The 17,523-nt window shown below is 35.3% G+C and overlaps 2 protein-coding genes and 1 pseudogene across 5 annotated transcripts in view; 1 reads left to right on the top strand and 2 right to left on the bottom strand.

Moving 5' to 3' along the window:
* LOC125165943 (uncharacterized) overlaps positions 1 to 3,082 on the bottom strand; it is a 178,628-nt gene extending 175,546 nt beyond the window's left edge. Inside the window, exon 1 of the mRNA XM_047859469.1 lies at positions 1,799 to 3,082. The gene's annotated coding sequence lies outside the window, so the exon portion shown is untranslated. The remainder of the gene's footprint in view (positions 1 to 1,798) is intronic.
* A 366-nt stretch (positions 3,083 to 3,448) lies between these two features.
* CEP57L1 (centrosomal protein 57 like 1) overlaps positions 3,449 to 17,523 on the bottom strand; it is a 75,472-nt gene continuing 61,397 nt past the window's right edge. For all 4 annotated transcript variants that reach the window (XM_047857994.1, XM_047857993.1, XM_047857995.1 and 1 more), the window contains 7 exons: positions 14,953 to 15,069; positions 11,946 to 12,023; positions 11,390 to 11,476; positions 8,282 to 8,359; positions 7,921 to 8,165; positions 6,503 to 6,647; positions 3,449 to 4,602 (listed from right to left, as the gene is read on the bottom strand). In XM_047857994.1, the coding sequence (XP_047713950.1) occupies positions 4,384 to 4,602; positions 6,503 to 6,647; positions 7,921 to 8,165; positions 8,282 to 8,359; positions 11,390 to 11,476; positions 11,946 to 12,023; positions 14,953 to 15,069 (969 nt within the window). In that variant the 3' untranslated portion in view covers positions 3,449 to 4,383. The remainder of the gene's footprint in view (positions 4,603 to 6,502; positions 6,648 to 7,920; positions 8,166 to 8,281; positions 8,360 to 11,389; positions 11,477 to 11,945; positions 12,024 to 14,952; positions 15,070 to 17,523) is intronic.
* On the top strand, positions 9,388 to 9,995 carry LOC125165293 (ubiquitin-conjugating enzyme E2 D3-like; annotated as a pseudogene).

The raw sequence follows: 17,523 nt of genomic DNA, 5'->3' as shown, positions 1-17,523 counted from the left end.
ACTGCTGAACTGATCATTAACAAGACCTATATTGTCACAAAACTGCTTTAGAGCATAAAGTAACAATTTGCTTCTCTATTATTTTCTGGTGAAACTATCAAAGCACATAGGTACACAATGAACCATACATACATAGTAAAAAATAAACTTCTTCAGTGGGGTGTGCTAATTTATAGTTCTAATAATTGCCTATGTCATCTAGCAGGATCTTGCACCAAGTGAGAATTCAATGACTCTATACCAATAAGGAGAACACTCCCAAAAATTCTACCAGGAAAAAAAAAATCCACCTGATTCTTCAAATGACTCACAACTACAATAAAAAAACAAGAACAAAACAAAACTCTGACCTAGACAATATTTTAAAACTTTAAACTTTACAATTTTGTTATGACTAATTCTCCTTACATAACAAAATATGAAAAAGGAATTAAAGAAGTTACATGAAAATAAGCATATAGATTGTGAAGAAAAAGGCTGAAGCATTGGCCAAGTATATTTAATTACCAAGAAGTAAATTTAGTTTTACATCAATGACAGCCAATATAATTTTATTTATCTTCATTTCATCAAAAGGTGCCATGGAACGCATAATGAGTTTTTTTTTCCCCCTCACAGATGCTATTATGCCGTAGAGAGTTTTGTCTTATTATACATCTGGGAGTCAGCTTAGTTATCTAAACTTCACATACAATTAAATGTTCTCAGTGCAGACAGCTTTAGTTACAGCTGAATAGAGTTCCAGGAAACCCCATTAGGAGTTTCACTATTTACTCTACACCAACAATGGCAGCTGGCACATTTTTGGCCACGGTGAGCAGTCCTTCCACTGTGCATAACCAACTAGACTCTCCCCCTTAGTTTGATTCTCACCACATTGCAATCAAATTTTAATTTAATTTTTTGATGTCCTGTTACAGATTAAGACTACTCCTTTATAGTTAAAAGTTGTATTTTTTCAGTTGTATAGTTATATTTAAAAAAAATTTTTTTTTTACATTTTATTTATTTTTGATAGAGAGAGACAGAGTACAAGTGGGGGAGGGGCAGAGAGAGAAGGAGACACAGAATCTGAAGCAGGCTCCAGGCTCGGAGCTGTCAGCACAGAGCCCGACATGGGGCTCGAACTCACAAACTGCGAGATCATGACCTGAGCCAAGTTGGAAGCTTAACCGACTGAGCCACCCAGGCGCCCCTGTATAGTCGTATTTTTAAAGTAAAAAGGCTATATAAAAATCTCAAAAACAACTTTTTTTGAGAGAGAGAGAGAGAGAGAGAGAGAGAGAGAGAGAGAGAGAGGGAGAGAATGTGCACTAGTGTGCATGAGCAGCTGAAAAGCAAGGGGAGAGAGAGAATCTTAAGCAGGCCCCACCCTGGGGCTTGATGTCATGACCCTGAGATCATGACATGAGCCAAAATCAAGAGTTGGATGCTTAACTGACTGAGCCACCCAGGCGTCCCTCAAAAACAACTTTTAAGTACACCACCACCACTAGCTAGCTCCCTATTTTAAGTATCTCCTTTTACCTTATACTGCTGAAAAATGAGCATGTCCCTTCAACCCCTCTATATTCAGCTAATACCCAATAAAAATGGCTAGGCTGCCAATGACCCATACAAGTACAGTTAACTCAAGATTCCAGGAACTGCTATTTCCAGAATCAGAATATTCACAATACCTGCTGTTTTAAACACTCACTTTCTAGTTTCACAGTTTCATCCAAGTTGAGACCTGTCTTGGCTAGACAGTTCCAATTCCATTTTTTTCAATTTCTGATTAAATAAAAAACAAACAAACCTGTTTTTCACTTAAGTGAACAAAATCCACGATATCCTACCGAGTCTCTGCTAGGCAGAGCGCAGCTGCAGGGTTGCCATGGCAACTCTTGTACACTGGCCACAGATTGCCCCTGTCCAAGAAGGAAATCATTTGCTCCACCCCTGAGGAGTCAAAGGCTCTGGTAAGCAGCAGTCTGTGAGCAGGACACATTTCTAGTTCAGTAGCTGTGACGGAGCAACAAGAGACAATTCTTTAGTGTTTCTCCATAATAAATGTCACCCAACAACCAAAACAGACTCCAAATCAAGTTGCCATGTGTGATTATATATTTCTACGCCATGGTAAGATTATATTCTTTACCCACTCTCACTAGAAACCTGAGCTAGGGAATAAGCCAGAACAATTTCCTCTCAGACACAGAAAAGAAGAAAAAAAAACCCCAAGTAATTAGAATATTCCCACTTTTACAAAGAATACGTTTTGGCTCTTGCTTTCAGGCTTTAACACATGCAAACTCAGGTTGTCTGACAATTTTTGGTGGGGCAGGGCAGTCAGATTTAACATTTATTGAGTTTTTACTCAATGCCAACCCTTCTGCTGGGTGGTTTCTATGACACGTTACTTCATTTAGGTAGCAATATAATCCCTACTTTACAAATAAGAAATGGAGGCCCTGAAAGTTATTTGATTGTCCAAACTACTAAATGGTGGAGTCACAACTTGAACCCAAGTCTTCTAATTCTGAAATCTTATGGTTTTTCTCCTACGCTACATTGATTTTCCAAGAAAATTCTCAATTCTTAACTAAAATATTCAAGTGTTCCTAGAATGACTTTGTTTTTGTTTTACCAATACAGTTTCACAAGTGATGACTTCACTACTGGTAAGCTAAGTGTAGTCAGCCACTTTCCTAAATGCATGGAAAACAAAGGCACAGAAAGAGACAGGGCTGCATTACGGCCCTGGTGAGTTTTTTGCAAAGTTTAAACTACAGCACTCACATTCTCAAGGAGGAAAGACAAAGTTGAAAAGTAGGTAAGGTGATGAAAATGAATTTAGATGAAGCGCTCTGTGGAACGTCTCTGGGGCTGAAGAAGCTGCAGAGGGAGAGGGAATAAGAGTGGGTGAAGGACACACGCAGTATTTAAACCAGAGACAATCTTTCATCTCCATCATTAGTCACTTTCAAGGATAATTTCAAGTATCCATCTGCCCATTTTCAGTCATTTTTGCACTTCAGGTTTGGAAAGTTCTTCTAACTTAGCACCTCTGCTCTCAGTGAGAATGAATCGGTTTTCTTCTTCCCTCACCAGAGATCTACAATTACCACCTTCCCCCCGCCCCCGCCACACACACACACTTTTAGGGAATTTCTTAGGAGGACTGGCTTTAACATAATTGCTTTTCCTAGCTCCCCAAGATCTTGACCTGAAAATTCTTTCATACCTATAGCTTGATCATTCCCCCAGCTGTAGATAAATGTACCATCAATTCTGACCCTTTGGAATCACCATCTCTTAAACTGCTACCCTAGCTTCTGAGTTCTTCCTTTCTATTATGCCTTTTCTGTCAGTCTTCTATTTCTACTTCAACTGATGACTTCAGTTCTCTAGTTGGCCCAAAGGAGTTCAGTGAAAAAAACAAAAAAGTTCAAAAGAGTCATAATAGTTTCCATAGGTTTCTGGAAAGATAGGTCAACAAGTGTAAATTTATTATAAAGCATACATATACAAAGACATTGCTTATGACATCACTGACTTAAAAATATCTAAAAAAAAGATCATATTTCTTTGAATTGTTACTGGATAAGGTAATAAAACATCCAATTTCATTTTCCTGTACTTTCCTATAAAAGTGGGTCCTGGAAATTTACATTCTCAATTTATACTGATGAATATTATACATAATGCAAAGACTAAAACTCATCAAAAGTTTTAGTGATAAAGGAATAAGATAAATAGATCACTGGTGTTAAAAAGCAGCACTGGATTTGTAAAAGAGAATAGGAATTGCAGAAAACGGCTTCTGCAGTTAAGTTATTGACATCTAAAAATTAAGTAACCATGAGTTCCTATTTATAATTGTCACATAAAAACTTGGGCTAAAGGCTTCTTTACAGGGCTCTTCCATTTACAAAAAAGAAAAACATTTCATAGCTCATAAAATAAGATAGGGAAGAAGCACCAGGAAAGGTAAAAGACCTTTCCTTACTCTGTTCATTTTATATTGGTTCTTAAGGTTATAAGCCTACTAAATAAAAAAGTGGAATGGTACTTGTATCTCAAATTTAACTTAATTTTAAATACCATCAATCCAGTATAATTTCTTAGATTTAGCTTAAGAGGTCTGCAAAATGAGCAATGTGTCTAACACATGGAGAGATTAGGTATTTCAGTCAGAGAAACAAAAACGCAGTCATTTATTATTCGGGACTCTTAGGAGGTTGTTATGCATTAATTTAAAAATACTACAACTTGACACTTTATAAGGACTAGAAACATAATTCAAAATTTCATAAGGCATATTAAATTAAAACCACTTTAGACAATTCAAGATCTCATTGACAAGAGTTCATGTAAGGTGATAGTTTTACTATTGTGTTATTACTGTTCCCACATGATATCATCTCTTCGCAATTTCATTTGAAGATTATGGACTCGTACTGGATGAAAGTTGCTGTTCTTCTGAAGAGAGTTAGTTAGCAAACATTTTCTGGGGCTATTTTTTATGTTCTTTGATCCTTTAGGGCTGCTATCTTCTCGCTGAATACCTGAAGCTTCAGTCATCTTTGAGTTTTGAATTTTTTGCTGCAGTTTACGGACCTGGAGAGAAAAAAATCTAACATTTTAGTAAAAAAAGATATAAAAAATATACCCTAAAATGGATTGGATTGACGGTTTAAAGGTTACATGAAATTAAAAAGTTCATTAAGTCTTTACTGAATACCTATCATATGCCTAACACTGTGCCAGTTAGGTAGAAATATAATGAATAAAACAAACCTTGCTCTCAAAAAGCTTATAGCTCTTATTAGTGAAAGAAAAGCATAAATGTGACAAGTAGAGAATAATTCAGGCTGGGATAACTCTGAGTGGGACAAAAGGTGTTTATTTGAGAAGGCCAAAGTAGGACAAGATCAATGTGGACTGAGAAGATCAGTGAGAAGCTGCAAGAAGATTTATAAGGGATATGAAACGAGTAAAAACTGGAGAACAGAGACAAGAGAAAAAGACCTTTCAGGAATGAGCACTGAATTTATAGAGTTGAATGTACATATACATATTTTACTTAAAAGTATTCCTGAATTTAAAGTATTACTGAATGCCAGTTAAAAGATGTCTCATTGGGTGGTATCTGGTAACAGTTGATGGAATTAAATGAAACAAAACCTATCAACTAGCCAAAACCTATTTCTGCCAAACCCAGTCCATTACTTAGTCTATTTCACTTATGCATGGGCCTAATTTGTAGATCTGATCCAGATATTGGCTAAGAACCTAGTATGTGTCCAAGGCCATTTAAATTTCAGAAATTAAATTTATCATGATAAAATGCTTGAAAATTTATACTGCTATAGCTATTATGGAGTAGAAATAATATTTTTCAAAATTAATTTATGTATGTTAAAAATACGACTATTTTTGTATTCCCTTCAAATTTCTCCTATGCAATTCTAAGAAAGTGTATGTTATATAATCTTCACCCTAACACAATCATACAAAAAATTTACTTACTATAAAGTAAATTTTTATACTTACTATTTACTTACTATATACTATTTACTTACTTTATACTTACTATTTACTTACTATAGCTTTAAAAGCCAGTAAAATGAAGATATTTGCTTTAAAAGTTTCATTTCCTCTTTTTCTCTTTATTTGTCATAGAAGAATAAAGGCAGTAAAATTCTGAATCCTTTATTACTTTCCTATAAAAGCAGGGAAGGCTGAGTTGTGAGGTTAATATATCACCAACTTATATGAATGCTGACTATTCTATATAGGCAGATAGCTATATGATGTGATTTGAGGGTTCCTGGAAAGACTTCTTCTGCCTTCTGCTCCAGCAGGGTAATAGTGCTAATAATCCAACCTATGGAATCACTGTCTTGGGATAAAATATTATCATATTCCATGATTCTTCTGTTGAAATATTAAAATTGCTATGCCATTCTTAGTTATTAAGCATTCGCATGCAAGGACAGAGTCCCCCTTACCACCACACTATAGCTAGTTAAGCACAGGTCCCCAGGGAATGGAACACAGCCTAACTTGTTCTGGGAAAGTACAAACAATGGTTTTAGCATTAGAGTACTACTTGAGGAGCCAGGTTACATATGGGTACTGAAACAGAGACCTGTCAACATAAGAGTCTTCATTAAAGCATTAAGGGGCAGGAAAAATAAAGGGAAAGAATGTTAAAAGGGTAACCAGGAGGGCTGCAAAGCAAACTTAGCCTCCCTCAAAATTTTCCCAAGGTCATTTCTGAATACATAACTAAACATTCTTGTTCCCCTTACTTTACAATTATCTTGGAGAACTCTTCATGGAGGCCATGTTATTCCAATGGGACAGATGGCTCTATAATAAGCCTAATTTCTATCTGTCATCTTTTCACTAAACCACATATACAGACCTCAAATTTGAAAGATCATGCAGAGATGTAACATTGACTCCAAATATGTTATCTTTTTATTAAAATCTTTAACTAAAGCCTTCTTACATTATCTTGATGTTTCATCAGTTTGGAAATTTGTTCTCCTTTAATTTCCATTTTCTTGACTAAATGCTCTAGTTCACATTCTATGTCTTCACAGACTGAATGACTTTCAGTCTCCTTCATTTGATTTAGTAGTTCTTCGTGCTCCCTATGAAAGAAAAGCAAATATCAAGTACTATTATGGTTTATATGTTATATGTCTTTGGTATAATTAAACAATATTCTGTTCAATCATAAATTTTTGCCAGTTAAATATTAATCTTCAAAGACAGTCTCTTTATGTAGGGTTATTTAATTAAATCTACAGTAAATATAAAAGGCTCTTGTGATTTGAGATTAGATAAATTTAGAAATATCCTAGACTTAGGGTCTTAAAGAACCTTAGAATAAAGTCCAAATTTTTGATACTCATGGCTAAATGTAATAAAACATTCTGATGTCCTTAGCTAAAAGTATTAAAGGATTCTCTTTAGTTCCAACTTTGGAATTCTTAATATAGGGTATTTAGAATTCCATAGAATTCCATAGAAGAATTCCAGCTATAAAAGTATTTGCCTGAGAAATCCCTAGATTTGGTGATTGCCTACTGAAAGAGATACTGTCAAGAGAACTAGTTATATCTTCTACAGTGGTCTTATTTCAACTAGCTGGCTACCCAAATCTCGTATTGTCTGGGATTTTTGTTGAATATATATTTAAACTTGGGGCTTAAAATATGTATCCTATACAGAATCTTGTTTACTATGGATGCTTCAAAACTTATAATGCAGACCAGACAGAGTTTAAAACAAGAAACTGCTTTCCTACTTGTCTAATGAAATGCCACTTAATTAAAAAGATTATAAAAAGCAAAAGGAGAATATTTCTTATAAAAGCATTTGTGAGTTATAATTTAAGGTCACCTGACCCCATTTGTTAGGACAGTAATAATTGTCTATCAGTTCAGATCTTGGGAACACAGAAACTCCTTAGATTGGAAAAGCAGTAATTATACACAGTTGAAAATTTAAATACTATCAGTAAATACAATGAAAAATCAGTGGCAACTCTGCAGATGAAACTAAGTCCCAATCTAAGTGAGGCCTTTAAGAATTTATAAGTGGCAGGGGTGCCTGGGTGGCTCAGTCAGTTAAGCGTCTGACTTCGGCTCAGGTCAGGATCTCATGGTTCGTGAGTTCAAGCCCCATATCAGGCTCTGTGCTGACAGCTCAGGGCCTGGAGCCTGCTTTGGATTCTGTGTCTCCCTCTCTCTCTGCCCCTCTGTGCTCTGTCTCTCTCTCTCAAAAATAAACATTAAAACAATTTTTTTTAAGTTTAAAAAAAGGTAAAGAATTCATAAGTGGCATTTTTCTTAAGACTGAGAAGAAAAAAGATGCCTACATATCTTGCTACTTCTTCTGATAAAGAATAAAAATACTTACATACTCATTTGGTCCAGTTCATCTTGCATTGCCATCAAAAGTTCAGACAAATTGTCACAAATAGAAAGGGAATTTTTTGAGTCAGAAGGTTCAGCTTTACACTGGGCACTTGTTCTAGTAGGCTTGTAGAGACATCTAAGCTCAGTAACTTCAGTAGGTTTCTGAAGGATATGTGGCTCATAATGTTGCATCATCTGCAGGAGGCTTTGCATACTTCTATTCACAGAATGGCCTGCACTGGCAGACTTTAGGGGAAAAGAAATAGCTGAGAACAATTTTAAATGACTCATGGCATTTAAATAGCACTTACAACAAAACAGGAGTGTGTCGGAACAAGTATCTTCATTTTTTCCTCTCTTACCTTCTCAGCCATAATAGGCAGTGATTCAAACTTGGAATAAATTTGCTGACGTGGTCCTCTCTTTAAACATTTAGTTTTCTAAGTATTAACAAAGGAAAAAGAGTAAACAAAAAAAATTTTTAAGACATTTATGATATGAAGAAGTTTCGAAACTCAACAGTGAACAATCTGATTAGAAAGAAGCAAAAAATATGGACAGACATTTTGCTGAAAAGGTCATATGTACGGCAAATAAATACATGAAAAGATCTGCAACACATTAGCCATTAGGAAAATGCAAGTTACAATGAAATATCACTACACAGCTAACAGGATGGCCAAAATGGAGAACAGTGACAACAACAAATGCTGGCAAACATACAGAGAAGCCAGATCACTCATGCATCACTTGTAGGAATACAAAATAATATAGCCACTTTGGAAAACAATTTGGAAATTTCTTGTAAAACTAAACATGTACTTCTCATATGACCTGGCAATTATACTCTTGGATATTTATCCCAGAAAAATTAAAACCTACGTTCACACAAAAACCTATATGCAAATGTTCATAACAGCTGTATTTGTGAGAGTCAAAAACTGAAAACGATCCAAATCTCCTTCAATAGGATCCAGCAAATATCAACACATTCTTTTTATTTCTGTGTAGTATTTCATGTTATAGATGTACTACAGCTTAATCACTGATAGCAAAGCAGGATGAGCTGGACCAAATAAATATGTAAGTATTTTTATTCTTTATCAGAAGTAGCAAGATACGTAGGCATCTTTTTTTTTTCTCAGTCTTAAGAACAGTGTCACTTATGAAATCTTAAAGGCCTCGCTTAGATTGGGATTTATTTTCATCTGCAGAGTTGTCACTGATTTTTTATTGTATTTATTGATAGTACTAAATTTTCAACTGTGTATAATTACTACTTTTCCAATCTGAGGAGTTTCTGTGTTCCCAAGATCTGAACTGACAGACAATTATTACTGTCCTTCTAACAAATGGGTTCTGGTGACCTTAGATTATATAAAACTGCTTCCAGGATCTACTGTATTGTTATCATCTGTTGTGTCATTTAGTGCCACTTTATAAAGTATTGCAGAATATGTTTCTCTGAGTTTAGTACTAGGGGCAGCTTGAGGGAAGCCCTGGCCCCTCCCTCTGTGCCTGTGTCTGGCAGAGCCAGTGGGAGACAAAAAGACAACCCTTCCCTGTGCCTAGATAATCAAGAGTTTTGGTCCAGTCTTTGAGCACCCATTGAGAAAGTGAGGGGCCAGACAAAAAGCACAAGTTATGGGATTGAAATGGATTAATAAGAGTGATTTGGCCCATGACCCTCTAGCACAGTGTTCTGCAGGTCCAGTTGGGGAAGATATGTTTCATCAGCAAGCCACAATTATGGGACCTAATGATGGCCCATATTGAGGCAGAGTATTCTTTTTGACAATTCGTTTTCCTATAGACTCTTCCTTGAAACCACCGAAGGTTGCATTTACAAGAAGAATTTATCAATCAATATTTATCAAATATTACAGTATTGGTAGCATTTGCTTTGATATTCGAAGATCACAGTGATCTCCTGCTTTAATTATTTCTAAATTATCCATTTGTTCCCTGCTATATGATCCAAACCCAGATGACACCCTAGTGCCAGAGACTGCATGGATCTATAAAATAAAGTACAACAGAGTATCCTGGAAATGGGCTCAGAAGTATGCTATGTGATACTACCTTAAAGTCAGAATAGCCTGCATTATAGCTGGAATAAACTTTAAATTACTGTTCCTTTTTTGATTTTCTTATCTGGCTACTCCCTTATCAGACTTCATCTTTTAAAATGTTATTTTTTGTTTATCTCCCTCCATTCATTTGCATACTCATCTGACAAAGACCAGCTTTGGACAACAACTGCTTTTAGAAACTAAAAAGTAGTTATAAGGGAACAGTTGCCCAAGATTCAGAATTGTTTTTTTTTTAAAGGAGCATGTGTATTATGTGGCCAGTGTCTTTACTCTAACTTGGTTATGAGACTAAAACCATCCTGCACTGCTCTATCTAATACACTGAAGAAATCACCTGAGCGGGAGGGAGGTGGATGCTCGGTTGTCACATCAAAGGAAGCAGCATTATTCAAGTACCCATTCTTTTTTTAAACCTTCTACTGTTAGAGATACTTTATGCTCAAAAATGATGTGACTGGGGGGGCGCCTAGGTTGGTTCTGTTGCTTCAGGGTCCGACTTCGGCTCAGGTCATGATCTTGCAGTGCCTGGGTTCAAGCCCAGCGTAGGGCTCTGTGCTGACAGCTGGGAGCCTGGAATCTGTTTCAGATTCTGTGTCTCTTTCTCTCTCTCTCTGCCCCTCTCCCACTTGCACTCTGCCTCTCTCTCTCTCTCAAAAATAAATAAACGTTAAAAAAAACTGATGTAACTAGAGAATTGGTATTAATTTATGGCATCAGCAGAACAGAAAATGTGATGTATTTTATGCATGTTAATATAGGAATGACATGCTCTTGTTCTATAGAGAATGGAAACTGGAAGCCAAATACCCTTTGTATTCCAAAATGGGGTCTCAAACATTTTTAAATTTTCATTTAAATTGTTAGGAGACTTGGAGCTATTCGTTAATCTATCTTCCAATACACCATTTAATACAGCATTAAATAAATGATACAAGCTGTCAATGGATGAGTAATCAACTAATAGCTCTGCTAGTAACTGATTTATTTTTTTTCAATAAAGTTGTACAAACTGAAAAAAAAAGAGTTTAGAACTAGAAAAATGTCTGTCTCTCTGGAAAAATTGGAATGCTATTGTTATTTCACAAAGACAGATATACTGACCTTTACATGCTCCTTTTTGCTTTGATTGTCAAGCAAGCTTGGAACTAGGTTTTGTGCTCAACTATGGATACTTTCTTTAACCTAGGTTTTATAGAATATTCTATCCTCAAACCTAAAACCATCATCACTCAACTTATGTTTTAATCCACATTTCATAGCATTATTGCATGTCTTTTATTATAAATCTCTTCAAATTCTTTTTGGAAATGGGTAGATATAAATATTAGAAGAGTAAAGAAATAGACATTAGCAAATAAGAATAAAGTATCTGCCTACCTTTGAAGATTTTTTCTTCTCCTTGGAGCATTTTTTATTTGATACTGAAGACATTAAAATTCTACTGATTTCAAGTCCAGTTTGAAGCTACAATATTAAAGAACAAGCTTTATAAAACTGATTTTTAATAAGCTCTTCAAAGATATTATAATGAGAAATGAAGTCTCAGTTTATAAAGACAAAAATGCTTTCTGAGGAAGAAAACTCCAAATATTATTTTTTGTATGTGAAAGCTACTAAGTCTATTGATAATTACAACCATTTTCTGTTTATGAGAGAATGCATTACTTAATACACGTATACCAATCAACTGAAAATCTATATCAGGAATTCTTTCGTAGATATATGTCAAAATTTCAAGACTACAAGACCTCTCTTGGCAGTGCATCCAAGTATATAAATATCCTGGCTGACTTACTAAGAATTTCATTAGTATAGCAAAAAGAGGCAAAACTAACAAGCAATGAAGCAGAAATTATAGGCTTCAGACAATGAAAAATAAGTATAATAAATAATCTGTGGTTTATTTTGATAAATAATATAATGCTCTATTTACTTCTGATGCTTTGTCCTGAAATAGCTTACGCTGATGTTCTTCTTCCTTAAGTTTTTCTTCTAAATGTTTAATCTTGCCCTGCAAAAGAACAAAAAAACCTGGGATTGTTATATAAAACCTAGAGTCAAATATCCTTTGTTCTTTTTCCAAATAGAGTGTTTGGAGTCTTGATTCTTAATAGTTCAGCAAATTAAACAGAAAGAAAGAAAAATAAAGGGCAAAAGATGCTAAGATTTTTCCTGGCTTCCTTCCTATGCTTCTTTATCTGCTATTACATATAAGAGGAACAAAGGGAAAGCAAAGAATGTACATGCAAAGACATTAACTTCCAGCAACAAAATTGTAATGATGAAACTTCTGAGGTCTAGAGGGTCAAACAATTATAGCTTGGGTCTCAGTGTTTCATTCAAAACATAGACAAATCACAATAAATTTCTACTGTGTGCATATTATAAGGGTGCAGTTGTTGGCAGAGGGAATTCATAGGAAGACATATAATAAATATAATATATAGAATATATCATAATAAAAAGCTTTTGTCCAGTGAAGGAAACAATCAACAAAACTAAAAGGCAACCTACAGAATGGGATAAAATATTTGCCAGTGACATATCTGATAAAGGGTTAGTATTCAAAATATACAAAGAACTTATAAAACTCAACACCACAAAAATGAATAATCCAAGTAAAGGGGTAGAAGACATGAATAGACATTCTTCCAAAGGAGACATCCAGATGACCAAAGACACATGAAAAGATGCTCAACATCACTTATCATCAGGGAAATGCAAATCAAAACTACAATGAGATATCACCTCATACCTGTCAGAATGGCTAACATCAACAACACAAGAAACAACAGGTGTTGGTGAGAATGTGGAGAAAGGGGAACCCTCTTGCACTGTTGGTGGGAATGCAAACTGGTGCGACCACTCTGGAAAACACTATGGAGTTTCCTCAAAAAGTTAAAAATAGGGGCACCTGGGTGGCTCAGTCGGTTATGCGTCCGACTTTGGCTCAGGTCATGATCTCATAGTTCATGGGTTTGAGCCACAAGTAGGGCTCTGTGCTGACTGCTCAAAGCCTGGAGCCTGCTTTGGATTCTGTGTCTCTCTCACTCTCTGCCCCTCCCCTGCTCGCATTTTGTCACTTTCTCTCTCAAAAATAAACATTAAAAAAATTTAAAAAAAAAAGTTAAAAATTGAACTACCCAGAAATTGCATTATTAGGTATCTAACCAAAGAATACAAAAATATTAATTCAAAGGGACACGTGCACCCCTATGTTTATAGCAGCATTACTATAACAGCCAAATTATGGAAACAGCCCAAGGGTTAACGACTGATGAATGGATAAAGAAGATGTGGCATGTACACACACACACACACACACACACACACACACACACACACACACACAGAATATTACTCAACCATAAAAAAAGAATGAAATCTTGCCATTTGCAATGATGTGGATGGAGCTAGAGAGTATAATGCTAAGTGAAAAAAGTCAGAGAAGGACAAATACTGTATGATTTCACTCATATGTGGAATTAAAGGAATAAAACGGGTGCCTGGGTGGCTCAGTTGGGTAAGCATCCAACTCTTGATTTCGGCTCAGGTCATGATATTATGGTTTGTGAGATGAACCCTGCGTCAGGCTCTGCATTGACAGTGTGGAACCTGCTTGAGATTCTCTCTCTCTGCCCCACCCCTGCTCTCTCTCTTTCAAAATAAATAAACATTTTTAAAAAATAAATAAATAAAACAAATGAACAACAAAAAAAAGAGAGATAAAGTAAAAAATAGGTTCTTGGGGAGCCTGGGTGGCTCAGTCGGTTGAGCGCCCGACTCTTGATTTTGGCTCAGGTTGTGATACCAGGGTTGTGGGATCGAGCCCCATAACAAGCTCTGAGCTGAGCATGGAGCCTACTTAAGATTCTCTCTCTTTCTCTTTGACCCCCTCCCCTGCTAGCATTCTCTCTCTCTCTCTAAAAAAATAAATAAAACAAATTAAAAAAAAAAGACTCTTAACTATAAAGAACAAACTGATGGTTAGCGGAAGGGAGATGGGGGGAGGGATGGAGGTGATGGAGATTAAGGAACACATTTGTTGTGATGAGTACCAGCTGATGTATGGGACTGCAGAATCACTATATTGCATACCTGAAACTAATATTACACTGTATGTTAACTAACTGAAGTTTAAATAAAACCTTTAAAAAAAAAAAGAAAAACAATTTTGTGACAATGTATGGTGAGGGATATTAATTAGACTTATTGTGGTCATCATTAGGTTGTACACCTGAAACTAATATAATGTTTTTTTTAGTTATAACTAAATTTTTAAAATATGAAAAAAGCATAAGATATGTTCCTTGTTATTTAACAGTTTACACTGTATGTAAGGAAACAAAAGTAATATACACAAAACAATTAAACAACAAAACAATGAATATAATTTGACTCAGACTATATACACACTCATACATATATATATGTATTTTATATATAATATACATATGTATTTCATCTTATATCCATGCTATGGTTCAGAGTGTGAAGACAGTACTATTTCAAAGGGAGAGCTTCCTGAGAATTGAAGAACTCAAGCAGGACCTGAAGAAGGTCTTATGAAATGAAGAAAATTTGGGTGGAGAAAGGAGAGGGCATTTCAGGATGGGGTATAGGATAGACTTGACTGTAAGTGGTGAAAGTCAATCTTTTCAATATCCTTTAGGCAAATTATCTGACTAATGAAAATGTTCTGCCATTTCAGAAGAAGCCCAAATTACAATTTTACATCAAAAGGCAAGCTCATTCATGCCATGACAGAATGCATTAACTTTTCATCTCCACAGGCAGAAAATCATATCTGGATTACTAAGAGCTGTTAAAGAAGTTTTATAAATCAGATTTACTGTATATTCACATATAGGGCCAATAATGCTTAATACTAAAGATTTATTCCTGGCATCATCACTTCAAAGAAACAAATGGAAGCTTACCTCAGCAGTTTTCTGAGTTGCTGTAAGTTTAAAACATTCTTTTTCTAAGACATCAAGCTTTTCAAGTTTTGCTTGCAGCTTCATATGATCTTGCTCTTTTTCCCTTTGAAGCTGGGCCTGGAAAGGATAAAAACAAAACCTGAATTTGGCAAGTAATGCCAATGGCTCAAGAATAATACAACTTCTGAGAATTAAAGCACAATAAATCTGTCATAAGAAACATGTATATACATGTACATAGGTGCTTATGAGTAAAAAACAGGAAAATAAAAATACTTTTAAAAAACAAACATAATATTAAAAAATGAGCTATATTAGCATCAATGAAACAAACTCTTCTATGTATGTTTATATGACATTTCTACTAAGGAAAACATCATCAGTGAAACATATATTAAATAAACTGTTATTGGTAGGGTGACCAAACCTACACATTGATATATTTTTTAATTATAACACAGAAAATCAGCTATCAGAGAAATAAAGTATATAGAGAAACTGGAGAAAAGGAAAGTTATACATATATTTTCACATCTATACATTGTTTTGTAATGGTTATTTATTATCACGCTAATGAAAGGTACTAATAATAGGGGCAACTGTGAGGAGGCACGGGGTATATGAAAACTTTCTATACTGGCTGCTCAATTTTCTATAAACTTAACACTGCTCTAAAGAATAAAGAATATTAAAAAACAAAAAACTGAAACAAGCAATAAACCGTCTCAGTGACCTGTGGTCTAATATCAACTGGCATTACAGAGGGAGAGAAGGAGAGAAGAATTATTCAGGCAAAAATAATTATTTGAAGTTATGATAATGGCTAAAAATTTACCATTTTTAAAATGTTTATTTTTGAGAGAGAAAGAGACAGAGTGTGAGATGGGGGGGGGGGGGTGCATAGAGAGAGGGAGACACAGAATCTGAAGCAGGGTCCAGGCTCTGAGCTGTCAGCACAGAGCCTGACGCAGGGCTGGAACTCACAGACTGTGAGATCGTGACCTGAGCCAAAGTTGGATGCTTAACCAACTGAGCCACCCAGAAGCCCCCAAAATTTTCCAAATTTGATGAAAAATATTACTGGACAGATCCAAGAATAATAATAACAAATTAAAAAACCCAAGCAGAGTAAGTACAAAGAAAACCATATTTGGGCACATCACTATCAAATTACTAAAAACCAGTGATAAAGGGAAAACCTTAGAAGCAGTCTGAGAAGTGATGATTCATTATGCACAGAGGAATGACGATAAAAATTCTCATTAGAAGCTATGAAATTCAGAAGACAATTGAGATCACATTTTTAATGTGCTGAGAGAACAAAAGCTGCCAACTAGAATTTTATATCCAGTGAAAATATCCTTCACCAATAATAGTGAAGGAAGGACTTGTCCAGAAAAATATATGCTAAGAGAATTCTCAGCATACTTTTAAAGGATGTACTTTGGACTGAAGGAAATGACACCAGACATAAGATCATACCTACACAAAGAAAGAAAAACATTGGAAATGGTAAAAATGTGAATAGATACGTATGCCATCTTATTTCTTTAAATTTTCTTTAAAGGACAACCTTTTAAAGCAAAAATAATAATGATGTAGTGTGAGTTTTATAACACATACAGAAATAAAATTATGAAAACTGTAGCACAAAGGGGACAAGTGGAATCACACTGTAGTAAGGATTGTACATCATATTGAAATGTTTTAATACTAATTCTTGGCCAACTGGTTTAGTTAAAAACACATATTTTAACTTGTACAACAGCTACTACAAAGAGGAGAGAAGTATCAGGAGGAAGAGAAGTCAATAAAATTTAAAAAGAAATCACTAGAGAAGTTAGAAAATATTTTTTAGCTGAATGACAAGAAAAACACAAAACATCTGGGGTGCCTGGGTGGCTCAGTTGGTTGAGTGATCTACTCGTGATTTCGGCTCAGGAAATGATCCGAGGGTTGAGGGATCAAGCCCTGCATTGGGCTCCGCTCTGAGCCTGCCTAAGATTCTCCCTCTCCCTCTCTCTCTCTCTCTCTCTCCACCCACCCTTCCTCCCCCTTCCCTGTCTTGCTTTCTCTCTAAAATTAACAAAACAAAACAAAACATCAAACTCTGTGGGAGGCAAGTAAAGCGGTTAAGAGTGAACTCAGTAGCTTTCATCATAAAATGGCAATATTTAAGAGAAAGAATAAAAGTTTTAAAATCAATAAGGAAGGAAATAATAAAATGGAAATCAATTATGTAGGAAATAACAAAAAACTATAAATAAAAAGTTATTTTCTTGCAACAGATGTAGGGGAAGGGAAGGAAAAGGAAAAAGAAGATAAAAACAGAGAGGGAGGCAAACCATTAGACTCTTAAATACATAGGACAAACTGAAGGTTGCTGGAGGGGGGTGGGCTAAATGGGTGATGGGCATTAAGGAGGGCACTTGCTGAGATGAGCAGTGGGTGTTATATGTAAGTAATGAATCACTAAATTCTACTCTTGAAATCAATACTACACTGTATGTTAACTAACTGGAATTTAAATTAACAAAAGGAAAAAAAAGAAATGAAAAAAAGATGCTTTCT

This window comes from Prionailurus viverrinus, chromosome B2 (genome assembly GCF_022837055.1).
Source record: "Prionailurus viverrinus isolate Anna chromosome B2, UM_Priviv_1.0, whole genome shotgun sequence".
NCBI classification, from domain to species: Eukaryota; Metazoa; Chordata; class Mammalia; order Carnivora; family Felidae; genus Prionailurus; species Prionailurus viverrinus.
This window is presented reverse-complemented; position numbering and strand designations above follow the sequence as displayed.